The sequence below is a fragment of the Camelina sativa genome, chromosome 17 (genome assembly GCF_000633955.1).
Source record: "Camelina sativa cultivar DH55 chromosome 17, Cs, whole genome shotgun sequence".
In the NCBI taxonomy this organism is placed as follows: Eukaryota; Viridiplantae; Streptophyta; class Magnoliopsida; order Brassicales; family Brassicaceae; genus Camelina; species Camelina sativa.
Genome location: NC_025701.1, coordinates 16,731,801 through 16,754,387, shown reverse-complemented (window position 1 = coordinate 16,754,387; position 22,587 = coordinate 16,731,801). Strand labels below are relative to the sequence as shown.

Sequence of the window (22,587 nt, the reverse complement as noted above, 5' to 3'; positions counted from 1 at the left end):
TAACATCCAATGAACCCTGTTGAATAGAATTGAGCTTTTGTTCTATCTCAAAGATATGCGGTGCATCATCTTGTTTAAAGCGAGACATGAGATTTTTCCAGATGCCTTCGGCGGTAGGAATGAACAACAAACTAGCACCAATCTTCTTATCAACGGAATTGATAATCCATGTGGATACAATATCATTACAGCGTGACCAAGTACCAAAATCACGATGATCATCAGCAGGTTTCTTGAGAGTTCCATCAATGAATCCAAGTTTATTCCTAAAATTAAGAGCTACTTGAACTGACCTTCGCCAAGAATAAAAGTCTGCTCCAGACGAGAGACGATCAGAGACAATACTCATCCCCGCATGATCGAAGCTGTGCAAGAAGAAAGGATTCTCATTCGGAGCCATAATTCAGATCGGAGGAATGAGACTGTGCGATAAGAGGCAACAATCCAAGCTCAATCAAGCGAAAGAAAAGCAATTAAACCCAATACGATGCGGGTAACAATCGAAGAACACCGAACTAAGACGATCGCAACAAGATTCGCAACAAAAGACGTGAGAATCTGGAGATTGGAAGCGCTCATCGGAATATAACAGAATCGGAGCTCCGGGAACAAAGAAGAAGACAGGATCAAGCTTAATCAAGGAGAAAAAAAGCTCAAATCGAAGATAGAGAAGCTCAATATCGCCATCAATGGCGATTGAAAAAGTTTGTTACGCGGAAGAAAAAATGAGAAAATTGATTTTGCTCTGATACCATATTAACTTTGATAAAAGGACATTTTCTCATTAATGAACCAGTGTATCATACAAGAGGTATTTATACTCTATACAAGGCTTCTACTGGTAACCATTAGAGGAACAAAAGGAAAATGAACAAAAAGAACAATGCAGAACGGAATAAACAATTTTTAAGGAATGAAAAGAAAAGATGTAGAGAAGGAACAAAATAATAATTGGTGAACAAACAATAACAATATTTTTAAAATATATTAAATATTAAATAAACAATCAATAAAAATACTAATACTACTTTTAATGTATAGAAAATAAATTTTACATTTGATTTAAAAATAATTTTTTTTGAATTAAATTTTAGATACATCATATTAAATACTGATAGTTAATCTTAACCTATAATAAAATTTTAAGAATAATTTAAAATATTCATTATTTTTTATTTACGATATAAACATCTTTTAAATTTATTTTATTATTCATACAATTTCCAAATAAAGCATTCAGAATAATTTAACATGAAATTTTGTATCAAAAATATTGTTCTGCCAATATACTGTGAAAATATGAATATTATTGCATTATAAGATTGAAATATTATTAATAAACATAATTTTTATTCATTTTAAAATAAAAAACGAATTTAATATTTGTTTTTTTTTTTGTTCCATTTGTTCCTCATCAATTTTGAGGAGGACCATTTTTGTTCTATTGTTATGAGGAATGTAGAGGAATGATGAGGAAATAATACTCTTTGTAAATGGTAAAAAATTTGAGGAATGAAGAGGAATATCATATTCCTCCTCATTCTTTTCCTAAATTATAGTGTATAAAGTAAGAGCTAAGGGAGACTCTACTATGTTGATACACCATTATAAGTCAATATTTGTTAATCCGCAATGCAAATAAATATCTCGGCATAATCTTGTGGACACAGCTTCAAGGCTTCTCCCCAAGTGTGAACGACTGCTTCAGCTTTCTCTTACCATCTCTATATTTTTGCTACCTATTTTTCTCAACTTTTCAACAAACAACAACGATGTCAAACCATTTTCAAAATCCCTTAACCACCTCCCTTAAATCGGGTCTAATCAAAGAAGAGCAACAACTTGACAAAGAAACATTGAGCTTGCAAGCGGAGAAGATATTGTATACTATGGGCTTCCCTATGGTTTTCAAAACGGCGCCGGCCTTGGAGCTTGGCGTCATCGACACGATTGCTGCTGTAGATGAAGGCGTGTGGCTCTCTTCTACAGAGATCGCGCTACGTCTCCCTACCAAACCCACCAACCCGCAGGCACCGGTATTGTTGGACCGTATACTGGCTTTACTTGTCAGTCACTCAATCCTAAAGTGCCGTATGGTCGAAACGGGAGGAAGCGGTCAAACCGGAAAAGCCGAGAGAGTTTATGCTGTTGAACCGGTTTGCATGTTGTTTTTCTCCAACCGTGGCGGCGGCTCCGGTGCTCTTGCATCTCTCGTCATGGTAGCCAATAGCGAAGTCTATTTCAAGACTTGGTACGTTCTACTTTATTATTCACAAACAAGCCAAATAACTAGTTATTTATATGAATTGCATTACCCTTCACTATATTACCCCGTTTTAATAAAACCAATTTGCAAAAAAAATCGCAGGACACATCTCAAAGATATGATATTAGTAGGAAAAGATGCATTCACCTCTGCTCATGGCATGCGACTCTTTGAATACTATATTGGTTCAAACCAACGATTCGGTGAGATGTTTAACCGGGGAATGTCAGAATCTTCCACCATGACCATGAATAGAGTTCTAGAAGTGTACAAGGGATTCGAAGATGTAAACACTTTAGTGGATGTTGGAGGAGGATTTGGACACGTCATAGGTTTGGTGACTTCCAAGTATCCTCATATTAAGAGCATCAATTTTGACGTAGCCAAGGTTAAGCTCCTCTTTATCCAGGTACACTATATATACTAACTCATAAAGTCAACAAATTGTACTTGAAATTGCTAATTCTGATAACCATTATTTTAATTTTGTTTAATATATAAGATAATTTATCTTTCTCATATTAATGTTTTATATATAGGAGTGGAGCATGTTTCAGGAGATATGTGTAAGAATATTTATATTCTATGTGGCCTATGTGTCATTCGGTTTAATTGTAAAGTTCAAGTTCATAAAAACGTTTATGAATTCTAATATATAAGATGACACCGTAATGGATTGGTTTCAATTAATGATTAGAATTGGGTGTATTGATAACCCTCATTCCTTACCAATATATATAGTTAATATCTTTCTATGTTATTCGTTTATATATGATAATGTGTAATTAATCTGCAGTATTATATTAATTACATGAAAGGTCATTACATATGTTATTAAGTGGCTGTTAAGTAAGTGATGGTTACGTGAATGGTCACGTGGGTTCACTAGTGACTTTTGGTCACATATAAGAAGTGAGCGAACATCATTTTAATATGTCGTAACAAAACAAAAGAACAACAAAAGAAAACATAGAAAGAGAAGAGTGTGGATTCCTTGTCCATCAAAGGAATCATAAGAGAGAAAGGTCAAAGGAAAGAGAAAATCAATTTGAAGACTTGGATCCATCATCAAACATAACCAAGCAATGGATCAAGGTTAGTGTTTCTTCTTCTCTATGAAAGTGTTTATGGTTGAATTAAATTAAAATCTAGATGATCTTTGGGATAGATTTCATGAATATAGAAATCTAAAGTTTATATTTGGTATCAGAGCAATCTAGATTTGTTTAGTTCACCATCTAACGCACGACATGAAAATCTAATGCTTAACGGTTCGTAAATCAATTCTGGAATTTTTGGTGTGTATGAACCATCGTAACNGTTTAATTGTAAAGTTCAAGTTCATAAAAACGTTTATGAATTCTAATATATAAGATGACACCGTAATGGATTGGTTTCAATTAATGATTAGAATTGGGTGTATTGATAACCCTCATTCCTTACCAATATATATAGTTAATATCTTTCTATGTTATTCGTTTATATATGATAATGTGTAATTAATCTGCAGTATTATATTAATTACATGAAAGGTCATTACATATGTTATTAAGTGGCTGTTAAGTAAGTGATGGTTACGTGAATGGTCACGTGGGTTCACTAGTGACTTTTGGTCACATATAAGAAGTGAGCGAACATCATTTTAATATGTCGTAACAAAACAAAAGAACAACAAAAGAAAACATAGAAAGAGAAGAGTGTGGATTCCTTGTCCATCAAAGGAATCATAAGAGAGAAAGGTCAAAGGAAAGAGAAAATCAATTTGAAGACTTGGATCCATCATCAAACATAACCAAGCAATGGATCAAGGTTAGTGTTTCTTCTTCTCTATGAAAGTGTTTATGGTTGAATTAAATTAAAATCTAGATGATCTTTGGGATAGATTTCATGAATATAGAAATCTAAAGTTTATATTTGGTATCAGAGCAATCTAGATTTGTTTAGTTCACCATCTAACGCACGACATGAAAATCTAATGCTTAACGGTTCGTAAATCAATTCTGGAATTTTTGGTGTGTATGAACCATCGTAACCGTACGTATAAGTAACTGCCATATTCTTCTAAATCGTTTCATGCATGCATGAATGAACATAACAGTTTAATTCACTTCGAATAATATTGTGTGTGCATGTAGAAACATGATTAGAGGTTTCTGGGTTATTTTATTATTCTGATTAGAATATATTATTATGAAATCGGTGTTGATTTTGTGCATGATTAGAATCTGGGTCACTATTGATAATTATGCTTACGGTTATTGCATCAATTATGTTCTTTGATCTGTGATGGTGCTAAACGGTAACCGGTGATTATGGTATGTTGAAAATACCATTAGCGCCACCGTAAAGTCGTGATCAACAGTGGTGACTTGTAGGATAATGGCTTGTAGTTTGCTTCCGCTGCAAAATTTTTAGTTTATGTTAATAACCGGATAATTTGTTATGTACGTAATATTAACAGAATATAAAACAGTTTATACCCATTAAATAATTAAATATTTTAATGTTTCTATGTATATTACTTGTTAATCATCAAAGGGGCCTTGTTATATTACATATAGACGATAAATTTAAAAAGAGTTATTAATTGATCATGATTAACGAGATGCTAAAAAAATGACATAAAAGTTTTTATTGGTCAATTATTTTGTTATCTATTTTCTTGCAGATCACCCAAAGGTGGATCACTGAATATAGGTAATAATGTGAAAAAAATTAATCATTTTTAATATAGGCAATAATTTGTATATCCAAAGGTAAAAAATTGATTTCATTAATACGTGATTTGATTAATTATAAAATTATAATTTTAGCATCAGCAAAAGTGTTTAAATATTGCCCAAACATTATTTAAATTCATGCATTAAATTTAAGGTAGGTTTTAAGAGTCTGTATAAAAGTGTCAAAGCACTAATAGGTAAGTATGTTTACATGTTTGCAGCTTCTTCAAACTTGTAAGCATCTGCTAACTCTGTCGTAAAGTTCAATGGACTGAATTATGGTGAATGGTCTGACCAGATCCGGTTTGCATTGGGTATCATGGCTTTGGACTCTGCAATACTAACATATGAGGAACCTGCAGCCATTACAGGAGATAGCTCTGAAACTGAAAAAATATCGTTATGAAATTTGGGAAAGATTTAACAGGCTGAGTCTGAACCTCATGAGAATGACGATGGCAGAAAATGTTAAGCCATCTATGCCTAAGACAGAGAAAGCAAGGGAATTCATAGATAAAATTAAGGAGTGTTCACAATCTCATTTGTCTGACAAGTCAATTGTAGGAAGTCTCATGAATGAGCTTACTACGAAAAAGTTTGACTGGTTACAGCCAATTCATGATCATGTGACCCACATGTCTAACTTGGCAGCAAGGTTGTCAACCTTGGGAATGGAAGTTCATGAGAATTTCTTGGTCTAATTCATTATGAACTCTCTATCTTTTGAGTTTAGCCAGTTCCAGGTGAACTACAACACCATTAAAGATAAATGGAACTTTAAGGAGTTAAAGGCTATGTTGGTTCAAGAGGAAGGGAGAATTAAGAAAATGAAGGATCATGTTGTCAACCTTGTGGGCTATGAAAATGCTAGCAGCAATAAAGGAAAAGCAAGTAGGAAGGACAAGATGATGGATAAAGCTTTCATGAAAGGCCCTGAAAGTCAAATCCAGAAGGAAAGGAAGTGTTTCTTTTGCAAGAAAATGGGACACTTCAAGAAAGACTGTCCGAAAAGAAAGGCATGGTTCGAAAAGAAAGGTACGCAACATATTTATGTTTGCTCTGAATTGAACTTTGTTGAAGTTCCTAAAAATACTTGGTGGTTAGATACTCGTGCTACTACTCATGTGTCTCATATTAAACAGGGATTCAGTTTGATTCAACCCATAAGAGGACCTGAACAATTTTTGTTCATGGGAAACAGAATGAAGGCACAAATTGAAGGCATTGGGACTTATAAGTTGATCTTGGACACTGGATGTCATGTAGATCTTGAAGGGTGTCTCTATGTACCTTAGTGTGCTAGAAATCTTGTTTCAGTTAGTAGGTTGGATAATTTAGGTTTTGTTTTTAAGATTGGACATGGTGTTTTCTCATTGTACCAAAATGATAACCTTAATGGAAGTGGTACTTTGTTTGATTCACTTTATCGTTTCAATCTTGACATAAAGTTTTATGAATCTTTGTTTAATATTGAAAGTCAAGGCATTAAGCGTAGTGCATCTGATGAAAGTTCAGCTTTCTTGTGGCATCAAAGACTAGGTCACATTTCCAAGGAAAGAATTATGAGGTTGGTAAAGAATGAAATTCTTCCTCACTTGGATTTTAGTGATCTAAATGTGTGTATAGAGTGCATGAAAAGAAAGCAGACTAAACACATTACAAAGAAACCAGCCAAAAGAAGTACTCAAGTTCTTGAGTTAATTCACACCGATATATGTGGTCCGTTTGATGCTCCATCTTGGAGCGGTGAAAAATACTTTATCACCTTCATTGATGATTAGTCACGTTATGGTTATACTTATCTGCTGCATGAAAAATCTCAGTCCGTGAATATCCTAGAGATATTCATTAATGAGGTGGAAAGGCAATTAGATAGAAAGTGAAAGTAGTGAGATCTAATAGAGGTGGTGAGTTTTATGGAAAATTCACAGAAAATGGACAATGTCCTGGTCCATTTGCGAAGCTACTTGAGAGTAGAGGCATTTGTGCATAGTATACAATGTCTGGTACTCCTCAGCAGAATGGTGTAGCTGAAAGGCGGATTCGTACTTTAATGGAAATGGTTAGGAGCATGATAGTAATAGTTCTTTACCCCTTTCATTGTGGACATATGCATTAAAGACTGCAACGTATGTCTTAAACCGGGTTCCTAGCAAGGCAGTTCCTAAGACTTATTTTGAACTGTGGACAGGAAGGAAACCTAGCTTAAGACATTTACGTGTTTGGGGATGTCCAGCAGAAGTAAAGCCATATAATCCACATGAAAAAAAACTTGATTCGAGGACCGTCAGTGGATTCTTCATTGGCTATCCAGAAAAATCAAAGGGGTATGTATTTTACTGTCCTAAGCATAGTACGAGAATAGTTGAAACGGGAAATGCTAGGTTCATTGAAAATGGTCAAACTAGTGGGAGTGGTGAACCAAGAAAGGTGGACATTCAAGAAATTCAGGTTGAAGTTCCTTCACCTTTTGTCACACCTAAGGTTGTTGTTCCTATTGTTTCAGTACAGTCAAATGAAGCAATAGAACAACATGATGATGTACCAATCCCAGTAGATGAAGGGGCAATTAATGAACCTGTCGCTGTTCATGAAGAAAATGGTGTACCACAAGAACCATTAAGGCGATCTGGAAGGAACCAGAGATCTGCCATTTCAAATGACTATGTGGTTTATGCTGTTGAAAGTGAATGTGACTTAAGCATTAACGAAGACCCGAACACATTCCGAAAAGCCATGGAAAGTGACAATTCTGAAAAATGGTCTATTGCCGCGTAAGAAGAAAAAAAATCTATGGGTGATAATAATGTTTGGGACTTAGTAGAGTTGCCAAACGGTTTCAAAACCGTTGGTTCTAAATGGGTCTTTAAGACTAAACGCGACTCGAAAGGTAACATTGAAAGATACAAGGCTCGTCTTGTTGCTAAAGGTTTCACCCAAAAAGATGGCATTGACTATAAAGAGACCTTCTCTCCAGTTTCAAAAAAGGATTCTCTTAGAATTGTTTTGGCTTTGGTGGCTCATTATGATCTGGAACTTCACCAAATGGATGTGTAAACCGCCTTTCTGAATGGAGAGCTTGAGGAAGAAGTATACATGGATCAACCTGAAGGGTTTGTGACCACAGGAAATGAACATCTGGTGTGTAAGCTGAAAAAATCAATATATGGTCTTAAACAAGCTTCCAGACAATGGTATTTGAAATTTAATGATACCAATACGTCATATGGGTTTGTAGAAGTTATCGTTGACCGATGCATCTACATAAAGGTCAGTGGGAGCAAGTTTGTGATTTTAGTCTTATATGTTGATGATATTTTGCTTGCTGCAAATGACATGGGTATGCTACATGATATAAAGAAATATCTATCTAAGAACTTTGCAATGAAAGATATGGGTGAGGCATCTTATGTGATCGGAATAGAAATAATTCGAGATAGATCACAAGGATTGCTAAGTTTGTCTAAGAAAGGATATATCAATAAGGTCTTAGAGAGATATAGAATGAGTGAATGCTCTGCTGGTAAAATTCCAATTCAGAAAGGGGACAAGTTCAGTAAAATGAAATGTCCAAGAAATGAATTGGAACGTAAAGAAATGGAAAGAATTCCTTATGCATCAGTGGTTGGGAGTTTGAACTATGTTCAGACATGTACTCGACCAGATATCAGTTTTGCTGTTGGTATGTTGGGTCGATATCAAAGTAATCCCGGAATGGATCACTGGAAGGCTGCAAAGAAGGTTANAAGGGTTTGTGACCACAGGAAATGAACATCTGGTGTGTAAGCTGAAAAAATCAATATATGGTCTTAAACAAGCTTCCAGACAATGGTATTTGAAATTTAATGATACCATTACGTCATATGGGTTTGTAGAAGTTATCGTTGACCGATGCATCTACATAAAGGTCAGTGGGAGCAAGTTTGTGATTTTAGTCTTATATGTTGATGATATTTTGCTTGCTGCAAATGACATGGGTATGCTACATGATATAAAGAAATATCTATCTAAGAACTTTGCAATGAAAGATATGGGTGAGGCATCTTATGTGATCGGAATAGAAATAATTCGAGATAGATCACAAGGATTGCTAAGTTTGTCTAAGAAAGGATATATCAATAAGGTCTTAGAGAGATATAGAATGAGTGAATGCTCTGCTGGTAAAATTCCAATTCAGAAAGGGGACAAGTTCAGTAAAATGAAATGTCCAAGAAATGAATTGGAACGTAAAGAAATGGAAAGAATTCCTTATGCATCAGTGGTTGGGAGTTTGAACTATGTTCAGACATGTACTCGACCAGATATCAGTTTTGCTGTTGGTATGTTGGGTCGATATCAAAGTAATCCCGGAATGGATCACTGGAAGGCTGCAAAGAAGGTTATCAGGTACTTGCAAGGCACCAAAGAGTTCATGCTTACATACAGGAGATCTGATGACCTCGAGGTCATTGGATATTCAGATTCAGACTATGCCGGATGCGTTGGTAGTAGGAAATCGACGTTTGGATATTTGTTCTTGTTAGCTGGAGGAGCAATATCGTGGAAAAGTGGAAAGCAGTCTGTCATTGCTTCTTCCACTATGGAGGCCGAATTTGTGGCATGCTTTAAGGCCACAGTTTATTCATTGTGGCTGTGGAACTTTATCTCAGGGCTTCAGATTGTCGACAACATAGAGAAGCCGCTGGGAATTTACTGTGATAATTCCGCAGCTGTCTTCTTTTCAAAGAATGACAAGTACTCGAAAGGTGCTAAACACATGGAGATAAAGTACTTGTCTGTCAAAGAAGAAGTGCGGAAACGCAGAGTGTCTTTTTAGCATATAAGGATGGATATAATGGTTGCAGATCCGCTAACTAAGGGATTACCACCCAATGTGTTCATTGGCCATGTAGAGCATATGGGTGTTATCGATAAGACCTTGCTGTTTTGATTATAGGATGCTTATTATGTATGAGACACTATGAATTCACGTAAAGTTATGTTTCTGTTTTATTAAACATGTTATCATTAAAGAATGTGTACACATTTATGGTTTGTAGATAACATAAGTATTTTGAGAATGAAGATTCTTCTCAATATAAAAGAATAATATAAAATTGGAAATTGGTTTGTGATACATGGAAGGGAGCATGTCGTTCAATAACTTGTGACCACCATGATTCGATCAGTTCTGATTTTATTATGGTAAATAAATGTAAAATCCGCGAACCAAATGTTGTGGTTTTGGTGTGGGTGTCGATCGACACCCTTGGTGTATCGATCAACACCACGTGTTTCGGTTTGGTAGGGTTTGTTTTAATTGCTGTTTGGTTTGGTTTGGTTCAATTATAATCCCTAAATCGTATTTATAAGTGACTAAACGACGAATTAAAGGGTTTTAGGAGAGTTTTGTTGTCGCCGTTGAGTGAGAAAAGAGAGAAAAAGGAGAGAAAAAGTTTATGTGAGTTTCTGGGCTTGTTCTTGGTGTTTTGGAGAGATCTGTGGCTATAGAAGGAATAGTTGTTGCTGGGAACGAAGGAGAAGCTCCTGGAGGTGTTGTTTCCATCGATTTCTCACTCCAATCTTCCTGTATTTGAGGTGAGTTCTTAACCATGGTTGATCTAAGCATGAGATCTCTTTTGTTTGGGTGTTTCTTTGTTGTTTGTGTTGTTTGCTTGCTTGCGTTCGTTGTTTTCGTGATTACCAGAGATTCCTGAGGTGTTTGGGTGAGTTTGAGACGGTTTCGAGGTGGATTAAAACGGAAGTTCGACGTTCGTGTTCGCGCAGATCGTGTCTGCAGAAGAGGCATCGATCGACACCTTATTGTGTAGCATCGGTCGAAGGACGTAGCTGACTGGGTGGCAAAGTGTGACACTTGCCAACTAGTGAAGGCGGAGCATCAGGTTCCGGGTGGATTATTACAGAGTTTGCCCATTCCAGAGTAGAAGTGGGATTTGATCACGATGGACTTCGTGGTGGGTTTGCCTGTGTCGAGGACGTTTGATGCAATTTGGGTCATTGTGGACCGTTTGACTAAGTCTGCGGATTTTCTGGCCATCAAGAAAACTGATGGAGCAGCGGTTTTGGCCAAGAAGTACGTGAGGGAGAGAGTCAGATTGCATGGTGTGCCTGCTAGTATTGTGTCTGATAGAGATTCCAAGTTCACCTCGGTGTTCTGGAAGGAGTTTCAGGCAGAGATGGGCACGAAGGTGCATATGAGTACAGCCTACCATCCTCAGACGGATGGTCAGTCAGAGAGGACGATCTAGATTTTAGAGGATTTGCTGAGGATGTGCGTGTTGGACTGGGGTGGTCATTGGGCAGATCATTTGAGCTTGGTGGAGTTTGCTTACAACACCTGCTACCAGGCTAGTATTGGGATGGCTACTTATGAGGCTTTGTATGGGAGGCCGTGTCGTACACCATTATGTTGGACTCAGGTGGGGGAGAGGAGCATATATGGTGCGGATTTTGTTCAGGAGACCTTGGAGAAGATTCGGGTTCTAAGGCTGAACATGAAGGAGGCTCAGGATCGGCAGAAGAGCTATGCTGATAAGAGGAGGAAGGATCTTGAGTTTCAGGTTGGTGATAGAGTGTACCTCAAGATGGCCATGTTATGGGGCCCGAACAGGTCATTGTCAGAGACTAAGTTGAGTCCGAGGTACATGGGTCCGTTCAGAGTGGTTGAGCGGGTGGGACAAGTGGCATACCGGCTGGAGTTGCCTGAGGTTATGCGTGCGTTCCACAAAGTATTTCATGTGTCGATGCTGAGGAAGTGTCTTTACGAGGGTGATCGGTTGTTGCCTAAGATTCCTGAGGATCTTCAGCCCAGTATGACTTTGGAGGCGAGACCGTTGAGGGTACTCGGGAGGAGAGTCAAGGAACTTCGGAAGAAAAAGATTTCTTTGATGAGAGTCCTGTGGGACTGTGATGGGGTAAAGGAGCAGACTTGGGAGCCCGAGGCGAGGATGAAGGCAAGGTTTAAGAAGTAGTTCGAGAAGCATGCCGCGACTTTAGCTTGTCTAGCCGGGTCCAAGTTGTAGTCCGTGGCTGGAGCGGGTACGGAGTATTCCAGCCCATCTCTCTTGATACTTGGTTGCTTAGGGGTGGTTGGTTGTGCGACTAAGTACCAAGATGAGGTGGTGCTCGGAATGCAAGTGGATGACTTGGATTGTTGTATCTTTTTCTTCTGTTGTATTTTCGTTGAGGTTGTAACGATTATGACATTTTTGAGATTAATGAAATGAGTATTTTTCTTTATGTTTGACTGTTGTTGTCATGGGAACAAGAGAAATAGCTCGGGTTCTATTTTTGGAAGTTTCCATAAATAGAAAATTTCCACAAAAGGAGGTTTCCAGATTTAGAAAGTTTCTAAAAAGAGAATTTTTGTGGGAAGTGTTGATGTCGATCTAGCCGGGAGATACTCGATGCCTGAGCATAAAAACCGTACCCGAATACCCAACCCGGAACCCGATCCGAAAAACCGGGTTCGGGTTGGGTTCAGATTTACCTATAAAACCCTATTGGGTTCTATTTTCTAATACCCATGGGTTCGGGTTAGGGTCGGGTAATATCCGGTACCCATTTGGGTACCCAATAAACCCAAACATATAAATATATTTATAATATTTATTATTAATATAATGCAATTACCCTAAACTTATGATTATAATTTTGAATATTTCATTTAGTTTTATACCTAAATATCAAAAATAATCAAAATATCTAAAATATTTTATCACATAAGTCAAACTTTAACTAAATTTATTTAATTTTAATTATATTTTTTCGGGTACCCGGTAGTTCGGGTACCCGGTAGATTGGGTACCCGGTAGTTCAGGTAATAATCGGATTCTAAAATTTGTAACCCAAACCGACCCAAACCCGATAGTACCCAAACCGAACCGAACCCATATATCTAAAAATACTCAATGGGTTCTAATTTCTTAAACCCGTTTACCCGAACCCGAATGGGTAATACCCGAACCCAAACGGGTTACCCGAATGCCCAGCCCTACTCGATGGCATCAGATTTGTTTTTGCTCAAGGCCGTGTGGGCCTAACTCATGTGATACCGATAGCTCGATGGACTTTGTGGCCAGAGAGTGGGAGTGGTATGATGCTTCGGATGATGATCCGAGAGCGCGCTCGAGGGTGACGACCCCAGAGCGGGATATTTGAGACTCCCTGGATACCGTAGCTGTGAGCCGCGGCTCGGCAGTGAGCCGGTATGTCTCGAGGGTTGTGACCCGAGAGCGGGGGGGAGTGTGTGTGAGTGACTTCCTGGATGCCGTAGCTTAAGGCGGTTGGCCTGATAGCGAGCCAGCATGATTCGTTGGTTGCGACCACGGACGGGGGTAGCACTGAGTTGTGAGCAAATAGTGTCTTTGATGTGAGTATATTGGCTAGAGGGAGACCTCATGGTTCAGTCAGAGGTGTGCGGGCTGTTGTGACAGTGCACGAGAAACCTTGGCTGACGGTGATTAGTCCGGTCGGAGGACGTGCGGGTCGTGTTGATGGTGGCATGGAGGTCCTTGACGGATGGACGGTGTTGCGGGATTCGAGGACGAATGCTTATTGGTGGGGGAGAATTGTAACATCCGCGAACTAAATGTTGTGGTTTTGGTGTGGATGTCGATCGACACCCTTGGTGTATCGATCGACACCACGTGTTTCGGTTTGGTCGGGTTTGTTTTAATTGCTGTTTGGTTTGGTTTGGTTCAATTAGAATCCCTAAATCGTATTTATAAGTGACTAAACGACGAATTAAGGGTTTTGGGAGAGTTTTGTTGTCGCCGTTGAGTGAAAAAAGAGAGAAAAAGGAGAGAAAACGTTTCTGTGAGTTTATGGGCTTGTTCTTGGTGTTTTGGAGAGATCTGTGGCTATAGAAGGGATAGCTGTTGCTGGGAACGAAAGAGAAGCTCCTGGAGGTGTTGTTTCCATCGATTTCTCAATCCAATCTTCCTGTATTTGAGGTGAGTGCTTGACCATGGTTGATCTAAGCATGAGATCTCTTTTGTTTGGGTGTTTCTTTGTTGTTTGTGGTGTTTGCTTGCTTGGGTTCGTTGTTTTCGTGATTACCAGAGATTCCTGAGGTGTTTGGGTGAGTTTGAGACGGTTTCGAGGTGGATTGAAATGGAAGTTCGACGTTCGTGTTCACGCAGATCGTGTCTGCAGAAGAGGCATCGATCGACACCTTATTGTGTAGCATCGGTCGACACTAGTCTTATCCGAGACTTGTTTTCTTGGTTTGATGTATTGCTTGTGTTTTGTTTGCTTGCTTAAACATGAGGGTCTCATATGCTTGTGTGTATAAACTAGTAGATGGGAGGACGGCCTCACTAAGTATATGTGATAATACTTACGCATCTTAATTGTTGTTTGTGGTGTGCAGGTAAAGGCAAAGTGTGATCGTGGAATCAAAAGCGATGAGGAGGAGGATGTTCTAGAGGCTTGATTGATTGTGGTCTATCGATTGTTAGGTTGCTAGTATTGAGTTGGTAGAACATTGTAGGATGTTGGAACTTTGTTATTTCATTGTTGGTCTGGATTATTGCATTATTGGTTATTGGATTATTATTGTTGGAATTCTTATTGGATTAATGGAATTGTTTTCTTGGTTATCCGCTGTTGTTGATTGTTGCTAGGATGCTAGTGGGTATGGGACTACTAGTGAATTATATTGTATGATAGAAAAAAAACGAGAAGAGTTGTTTCAATAAAGATCAAATGATCTTGATATAAAAGCGCGCATTAAAGTTATTGAACCATCAAGTTGACACAGAAGCCAAGTGGGAGAATGTAAGAATATTTATATTCTATGTGGCCTATGTGTCATTCGGTTTAATTGTAAAGTTCAAGTTCATAAAAACGTTTATGAATTCTAATATATAAGACGACACCGTGATGGATCAGTTTCGATTAATGATTAGAATTGGGTGTATTGATAACCCTCCTTCCTTACCAATATATATAGTTAATATCTTTCTATGTTATTCGTATATATATGATAATGTGTAATTAATCTGCAGTATTATATTAATTACATGAAAGGTCATTATACATATGTTATTAAGTGGCTGTTAAGTAAGTGATGGTTCACTAGTGACTTTTGGTCACATATAAGAAGTGAGCGAACATCATTTTAATATGTCGTAACAAAACAAAAGAACAACAAAAGAAAACATAGAAAGAGAAGAGTGTGGATTCCTTGTCCATCAAAGGAATCATAAGAGAGAAAGGTCAAAGGAAGGAGAAAATCAATTTGAAGACTTGGATCCATCATCAAGCATAACCAAGCAATGGATCAAGGTTAGTGTTTCTTCTTCTCTATGAAAGTGTTTATGGTTGAATTAAATTAAAATCTAGATGATCTTTGGGATAGATTTCATGAATATAGAAATCTAAAGTTTATAATATGTTTAAGGAAATTCCAAAAGGAGATGCCATCGTCATGAAAGTAAGTTCTTTTTTTTTTAGTCACCGAAAGTAAGTTCATAATATTTTTTTTTGGACAAACATATGCTTCATTCTATTAAAACAGAACACAACATACAACAAAAGGATCATTGCAATGGATGTGCTAACAAGTAGTAATAAATGGACGTTGGGCATGACAAGATTGGTTGGAAGATGGAGTTGTCTTGTGTAATGTGTTGTCTCTTGTCATCTCTACTGTCTTTTGTTTTGTGTTTTACATACTATATCAATTGAACATTTCCAGTTGTACGTACGTAAATATATAGTAGCATAAAATTCACACATGCATTTTTTTTCTTAGAAACAATATTGGAAAATTTAAAATCCATATTACTCTGACACGAGTAAGATATGTTAGTTTTAATTTTTAAACGAAGGCATTAGTAAGAGACTAAAAGGTGATATGTATCTTCATAATATAAATGTGTGCATCAATTTTCTTCATAAGAAACTACAAAAACCCAAAAAAGAAAAAGAAAAAAAAAACAAGTAGAATGCTATGACTATGAGTCTATGATAACTCCATTAATTGTTTTTCTTGTTTTTCTTGTTATAATTGACGTAAATAATTTAATAATTGGGTCCATTGAAACGTGATTATGTTTTAATGTCTCCCATGATTGAAATCAGAAAAGATAATTAGACTTTATTAAGTGTGACGAAAAAAATAATCCCCCACTCGTCTTTTTTTGGTGTGACAATTAGTTTGTGAATAAGATTCGTTAACCAAACCAAATCAACGACGTGATCATATATGTGTCCGTCAATAAGCATCTGCCACCTAGCAATTTATACTTATGAGATTGAGAACTATACTAAATTTATTATTATTCCAATTTCCAAAGTTGGTAACTAAAAAGTAAAAACAAACACAAACGTTTTTTATTCTTTTAATTACATAATAGTTGCACATTAAAAACTCAAAACTTTAGTAAACGAAAAACACAATCATAATAAAAAGATCAAAGCTGAAAATCTTAAAGTCAAACAAAGATTTCAAGTTAAAAACATCCAATACGTAAATATTAACAGTCGTATCAAGTAGATAATATCTAATTTGGTATTGTGAGAATGTGTTGAAATAGTATTGCGAAGGGGATATGGCGAAGTAAAGTCATTTATGTCTTTGAAAGAGCTTCTACGTCAACCCATAAGTGTTGATTTGATCGTTTTCCCTGAGTTATGGCTACGTGAATTGGTGAAGAAGTAGTCGTTGTATGCAAAAATGGCAACAACAATTGGGCTATGCGTTGGTGCCTCTGTCCGTTTGATACATGATTGTTGACAGCAACCGAACAAAATATGATTCGTACTGAACGGCGCTGAAACTCTGCTTCCTCGTACTGATCATCTTCTCGTCCATCACTAGATTTGACATTGTTTCAGACTTAGTTTGAAGGAAGCGGTACCTCCACTACAATGCCTCCCGGCTCCCGCGAAAAATCAGCAAAAACTAACTTCATAAACTGTGTTTCTTCAACTTTATTTATCTTTTTCTTTTTCTAAGACCTTCCTAATTTGTTCTCAACAATGTATCATTTTGAAACCTTTTCATCTAGTCCTTAATACTTTATACTTAGATTACCAAATCTATCACAGAGATTGTACAGAGTTCTTATTTTAATTAAAAGATAACCACAACACTTTCATTCACACTCTCTCGACTACCCCTTACCATACAAATATACTACAAAAGTAGACATTCTCTCAGCGAAGATGATGCCTGTCGCAACCAAAGAAGATCTATTGTAAATCAAATCTGAATTCTGACATAGGAAAAAAAAAGGGTACACAACAATTGTTACCTTGGTTCCTTTGCGGATTTTGCAACGTATAGTCGGAAGGCCTAGCTTCTGATGCGCCTCGTACCTATGACAACCCGAGAACCCTGCAACAATCGAGTCTAAAAGGCTTAATTTGATTACAGAGAAATCAGAAAGAATCAATAAAATTTAAGAACAATCACCATAGTAAGTTCCATCAACTTCAATCACATCAATCTGTTCACAAAACGAAGAAAAATATTATATTCATCAATTATATTGAATCACGAATCGAAGCAAGAATTTGAAATCAGAAATTGGATAAACCGAGTAACTTAACCGGAACTTGAAGTACCGATTACACTGATACTATCCATAAGCTCCTTCACTTTGTTCTGATCATTGGATCTAGTTCTCATCAACGGTCTCCGTATCTTCTCCAACGGTAATTCCACTATCATCGTACCTACACCACCGCCGCTTGATCCTCTGATCACCGGCGGCGATCCTGATAATCAAATTTAAAAAAAAAAACACAGAGACTCAGGTTTAGCTCAAGCTTAGATTTTTAATAAACTACTGTCTAATATGGATTAGTGAGTTTGATCGTTACCGTTGTTGGATGAAGAAGCTGAAACGGAGAAGCTCCTTGAGCCAATTGGTAATCTCATCATCAAATTCGCCATTGTTTGTCTCCTTCCTTCCTTCTCTCAATCTCTAATTTGTGAACGAAATATAAAGTTTCAATAAGCTGTCGTTTGCTCACAACTTTTTAAAACGACGTCGTTTGTTCGAAAAATGTTCAGAAGAAAAGGTCTGATCGAAACGGTTAACGAAGCAGCAGAGCTTCTTCAATGGCTGTCACTTCCTCTTCTATGCTGCTGCTTCGGTAAAACTCTTTACCTCTCTCTCTCGAATTGATGGTGGTGTGATGTTGAATTTGCAAATAGCGTTGAGGTTGTTCGTGCTTTCAGGAACTTCTCTACGGCAGGGAAGGTTGTTCAGTCTGTGAGAGCGGCTTCGAGAATTTGCTACTCCACTGGGGAATTGATTAGGGTTCTTCCTTATGAAGTAAAAGATGTTTTATCGAGTCTTAAGTATTTTTATGTTAAGTTTGAAGTGGTCAAGTCGTAGGGTTGTGTCTTCCGTTGTTAACGGAGTAGTTGAATAAGTTGCAGGTTTTTTAGGAGGTAGAGCTAAGTTGTTAGTCTACTATATATTCCTTTTCCTGTAACTCCTTTGATTAATACGGATCATTCAGTTTTCTTTGGTTCTGAGAGCTTTCTTATTCGCAAAGATAACACCTCATACTCGTTCCTCTAGGTGAGATTTTTTTGTGTTATGTGTTATGTGGATTATTGGAATTTGAGCTGATTTTGGTTTAATCGATTGTGTAGATTCATTTGCTCTACTCGTGCTGCTCATAATGAAGAGGCCGCTGCGAAAGCTGCAGCTTCTCTTGCTGACACCAGAGCTCCGACCATGTATGGTTTCTCTTAATTTTTGATTTTGTCGTTCACGTCGCATTGAGATTTTTACATCCGAATTATGAAATTGTGGAGTTGAAATTATCCTATCTTCATATTTTGTGGTTTTTAGATTTGACATGATTATAGCGAAAGAGATTCCATCAGACATTGTCTATGAAGATGAGAACGTTTAGGCATTCAGAGACATAAATCCACAGGCTCCTGTTCATGTTTTGGTTATCCCCAAGTTTAGAGATGGCTTGACCATGCTTGGCAATGTGAGTCTCTTTTAGATTTCAACATTTAAATGATGTTTAATGTGCTCTTGGAGATCTCATCTTGAGGACAATATGATTGTGTTCTGTAACGAGTAATGACTAGTATTATGCGAGTGTTTCTGATCAATATATGAAAATGCTGCTTTATCTTTTGCCTGCCTGTGTTCGTAGTAGACCGATAACACGAGGAACAAGTGAAAAAATCATGTGAAAAAGAGTATTAAGCTTTTCATTTGGTGGAACAGATAAAGATTTTACCAGAATTTATCTAATCCCTAAAACGCTATCGCAGGCTGAACCAAGACACGTCGATGTTCTTGGCCAACTTCTACACGCGTCAAAGATTGTTGCAGAGAAAGAAGGCATCCTGGACGGGTTCCGTGTGGTTATCAACAACGGTGTTGAAGCCTGTAAGTCTTTTCTTTTCCATCCAATCAAACATCATTATCATCCTCATCGTCATACACTTAACTGAATTAACTTCCTCTCATCCAGGCCAATCTGTTTACCATCTTCATCTGCACGTCCTCGGAGGCCGACAGATGAAATGGCCACCAGGTTAAGAAAAAAACATTCATGTTAAACCAAAAAATTTGTGGCCAACGAGCTCCAAAATTGTCTACTTCAATCCTGTCTTTTATGGTTTATGAGTATTTACCACTGTTAAATTTATCCAGTTGTGAGTTCGTAGAGATTAGATGGCTTCCATTTCCAATTGTAGTCTAGTCGAGTTCTTTTTCTCTGTTCATTGTTAGAAATAATTATCAACATTTTATATGATTTGAGAGTGTTTCTCTCGTAATAGCGTTTTACAGTTACTGTATAAGGATTTATACATTTTAATGAGCTCTATAGAGTTAATCCACTCCACTTATAATTTTAAAACTCCTCAAATACCCCAAGTCTTCTACCAAAAAAGTACTGAATACACAGAATTATATGAGCGGTCCTTTAAAACAAAATGTCCGATACTTTTTTCAATAAAATCAAAATGCTAAAAATTAGAACTCCAAAGTCCAAATAGCATATTCTTACCAAAAACAAAAAAAAGTCCAAATAGCATATGCTTAATTCTTATAAAAGACATGCATGCGACTTATGACTTTTAGTGGTTTCATATGAGAAAAATTGGTGTAAACCAAATTCATTTAGGCCATTAATGGTTGTAGTTTTAAAATGGTTTTTTAAAAAAATTTTGATTTCTTTGATTTTGAGTTTGTAGAATATATATATTGTTTTTAAAAAACTTGAATGGAAGTTTATTTTGTTTTGGGTTTATGTTGATGTATTATATTTTTCTTTGACAAAAAAGTAGAAAACAGAAAAGTGATCCATAGTTTTATAGGGAAAACCCCAAAAAAATATGGATTTTCATTTTTCTTTGAAGTTGTTAAAAACACTCGGAAACTATATTCTTTTTTTTATAGGAAAACTTGTTTTTTCTTTCAAAATCACGAGTGGCATGACAACAAAACAGATTATTGCAAAAATTAAAACAAAAACTACTTCAAAAACCAAATAATATTGATGGCTTTAGTTTCTGGTCTATTGCACATTACTTCTAAATCAGTAAATTATTTAGGATCACCTTTAGGCCTGGAAGTTCGGATATCGATCGGATTCGGTCCGGACTTTCGGATTTTGGATTTTTGGATATTGACTCTAACATCCATTTGGGTATTTATAAAATTTGGATTGGTTTCGGTTCGGATAATTCGGATTTCGGATCGGTTTGGATATGATTATCGATAACCAAAATTAAACCAAAAGTTATTGGACAATGTTTTTTTTGAATACTTTTTAATGTTATTGTACCCAAATAACCATACTAATGGAATATCAAAAAAAAAAAGAATTAAGTAAATAGTTTCATATATAATAATATATAATAATAAGAACTATTTGACGTAGGTATCATGGAGCAGAAGAATCAATCAAGAAATTTGTTTCTAAATAATATCAGGTATTATTTTATATAATCAGAATGCATATATCGATTGTATTTTCATTTATAGTTGATTTAATAATAATTTTATTTATACTTGGATTGTCATATTTGCAGGAACACTATGATCGTTCATATCCATGAATTTGATTTTAGGGTATGTATAAACGAAACTGTTTTAATTTTTATCTTTAGCTTGAATTTTATTTAGATTATTTAATTATTTGAGAATTGCAAATAATTCCATGTATCATTAATTACCAAACAGGTTATACCTAAATAATACTACAATGAGGATGGTCCTGAGAATGATGGTATGATTCCTTCGACGACTACAAAAAATAAATTCACGGATTGGATTATATTCAATACACAAGGTACTCGAGGCAAAAAAATCACTTATGATGAGATTCCAAAACCATTCGTTTGGTGTCATAAAGAGATGATATGGAAGACAAAATCAAAAAGAGACTATTTCCATCACCATACAATATTCCTATGACATTTGTTTCTTTAAATTAATTTAAATTTATTTTAATGTAATAATAATATAATATTTAATTTGACATTTTAAGTGATTTATGTAAAATTTACAAATTCTATGTTATTCAATCATAGATTTTTAAAAGTACATTAAAATCCATTGTTATTGAACTGATGATTAAAAAATCTACTTTAAAATCCACTGTTATTCAAAACAGTTTGTGGATTTGGATTTTATTAAGTTTTAGGATTCTGAAGGATTACAAAAAAATTTACCATAAATCATATCAACTTCCCTAAAATCTATCAAAATTCTAAGGGGGGTGTATTCAAACCATGATTTTGATGGATTTTAATTTTTTTTTTGAAATCACATGTTATTCAACTTGGAAATTTAAAATCCCTTTCTAAATCACCTGTTATTGAAAATGACATTTTTATAAAATCACTCAAAATCACTTAAAATTGCTTGTTATTCAAACAATAATTATTTAAAATCATATAAAATCAACTGTTATTGAAAACATAACTTTCTTTTTCTTTAAAATCACATACTAATGATTTTGGGAGATTTTGAGAGACTTTGGATACATTTTTACACTAGAAATCCAATTTATAAATCACACCTCTACAAATGATATTTTCAAAGAATTATTTTACAAATCAAAAACACTTACAGGCTTTTGTAAATTGTAACATACGGCATTTTGTATGAGGGATCTTACATGCCTCCTTCTCCTCTAGGAACAAATAAAAAAGATATGTTTTCTCCTTAAGAACAAACACCAATCTTTTTCTTCCATATGGCTCATTTGCTGCCTACAAATCATGTTCCTCAAAGTCACGTTTTGCTATCAATATCCAAAAAAACAGAAGGGATTATGCAGTAGCAATTAACAATTAAAACCAGAAGACAAAAATTAATGAGGAAACAAAATTTGGGGGAAAGAAGAAGAAGGAAGAAGAGAATTTCTAAAAAAAACATTCACAACTTCCTTGCCGACTATGGAAAGAAAAGGGACGTACGACCTTCCCTAGAATAAAGGTAGACTTAACATATTCAATTTTGTATGACTGCTCAAGATAGAAACCTATTCTGATTCTAAATGGATACGAGATATTGATTCCTCCACATTTCCTTTCACAAGAGCTGGAAACGGCACTACAACAAATATGCACATTGTTAACCAGAGAAAAACGCTATC

The 22,587-nt window shown here is 36.1% G+C and overlaps 1 protein-coding gene, 1 long non-coding RNA gene and 2 pseudogenes across 2 annotated transcripts; 3 read left to right on the top strand and 1 right to left on the bottom strand.

Moving 5' to 3' along the window:
• LOC104757436 (indole glucosinolate O-methyltransferase 1-like) lies at positions 1,618–2,952 on the top strand. Its single transcript, XM_019239295.1, has 3 exons — positions 1,618–2,251; positions 2,369–2,675; positions 2,806–2,952. The coding sequence occupies exons 1-3, from the start codon at positions 1,773–1,775 to the stop codon at positions 2,923–2,925; spliced, it is 906 nt and encodes a 301-aa protein (XP_019094840.1). The 5' UTR covers positions 1,618–1,772; the 3' UTR covers positions 2,926–2,952.
• LOC104757435 lies at positions 15,047–15,770 on the top strand. The gene is made up of 2 exons (XR_762428.2): positions 15,047–15,276; positions 15,509–15,770. It is a non-coding gene; the product is annotated as an uncharacterized LOC104757435 (long non-coding RNA).
• On the bottom strand, positions 17,001–17,984 carry LOC104757433 (annotated as a pseudogene).
• Positions 17,779–19,791, top strand: LOC104757434 (annotated as a pseudogene).

Coding starts and splice junctions, on each gene's coding strand:
- LOC104757436 (XM_019239295.1), top strand. CDS start 1,773: ATGTCAAACCATTTTCAAAATCCCTTAACCACCTCCCTTAAATCGGGT. Junction 2,252..2,368: donor GAAGTCTATTTCAAGACTTG/GTACGTTCTACT, acceptor AAAAAATCGCAG/GACACATCTCAAAGATATGA. Junction 2,676..2,805: donor TTAAGCTCCTCTTTATCCAG/GTACACTATATA, acceptor TTTTATATATAG/GAGTGGAGCATGTTTCAGGA.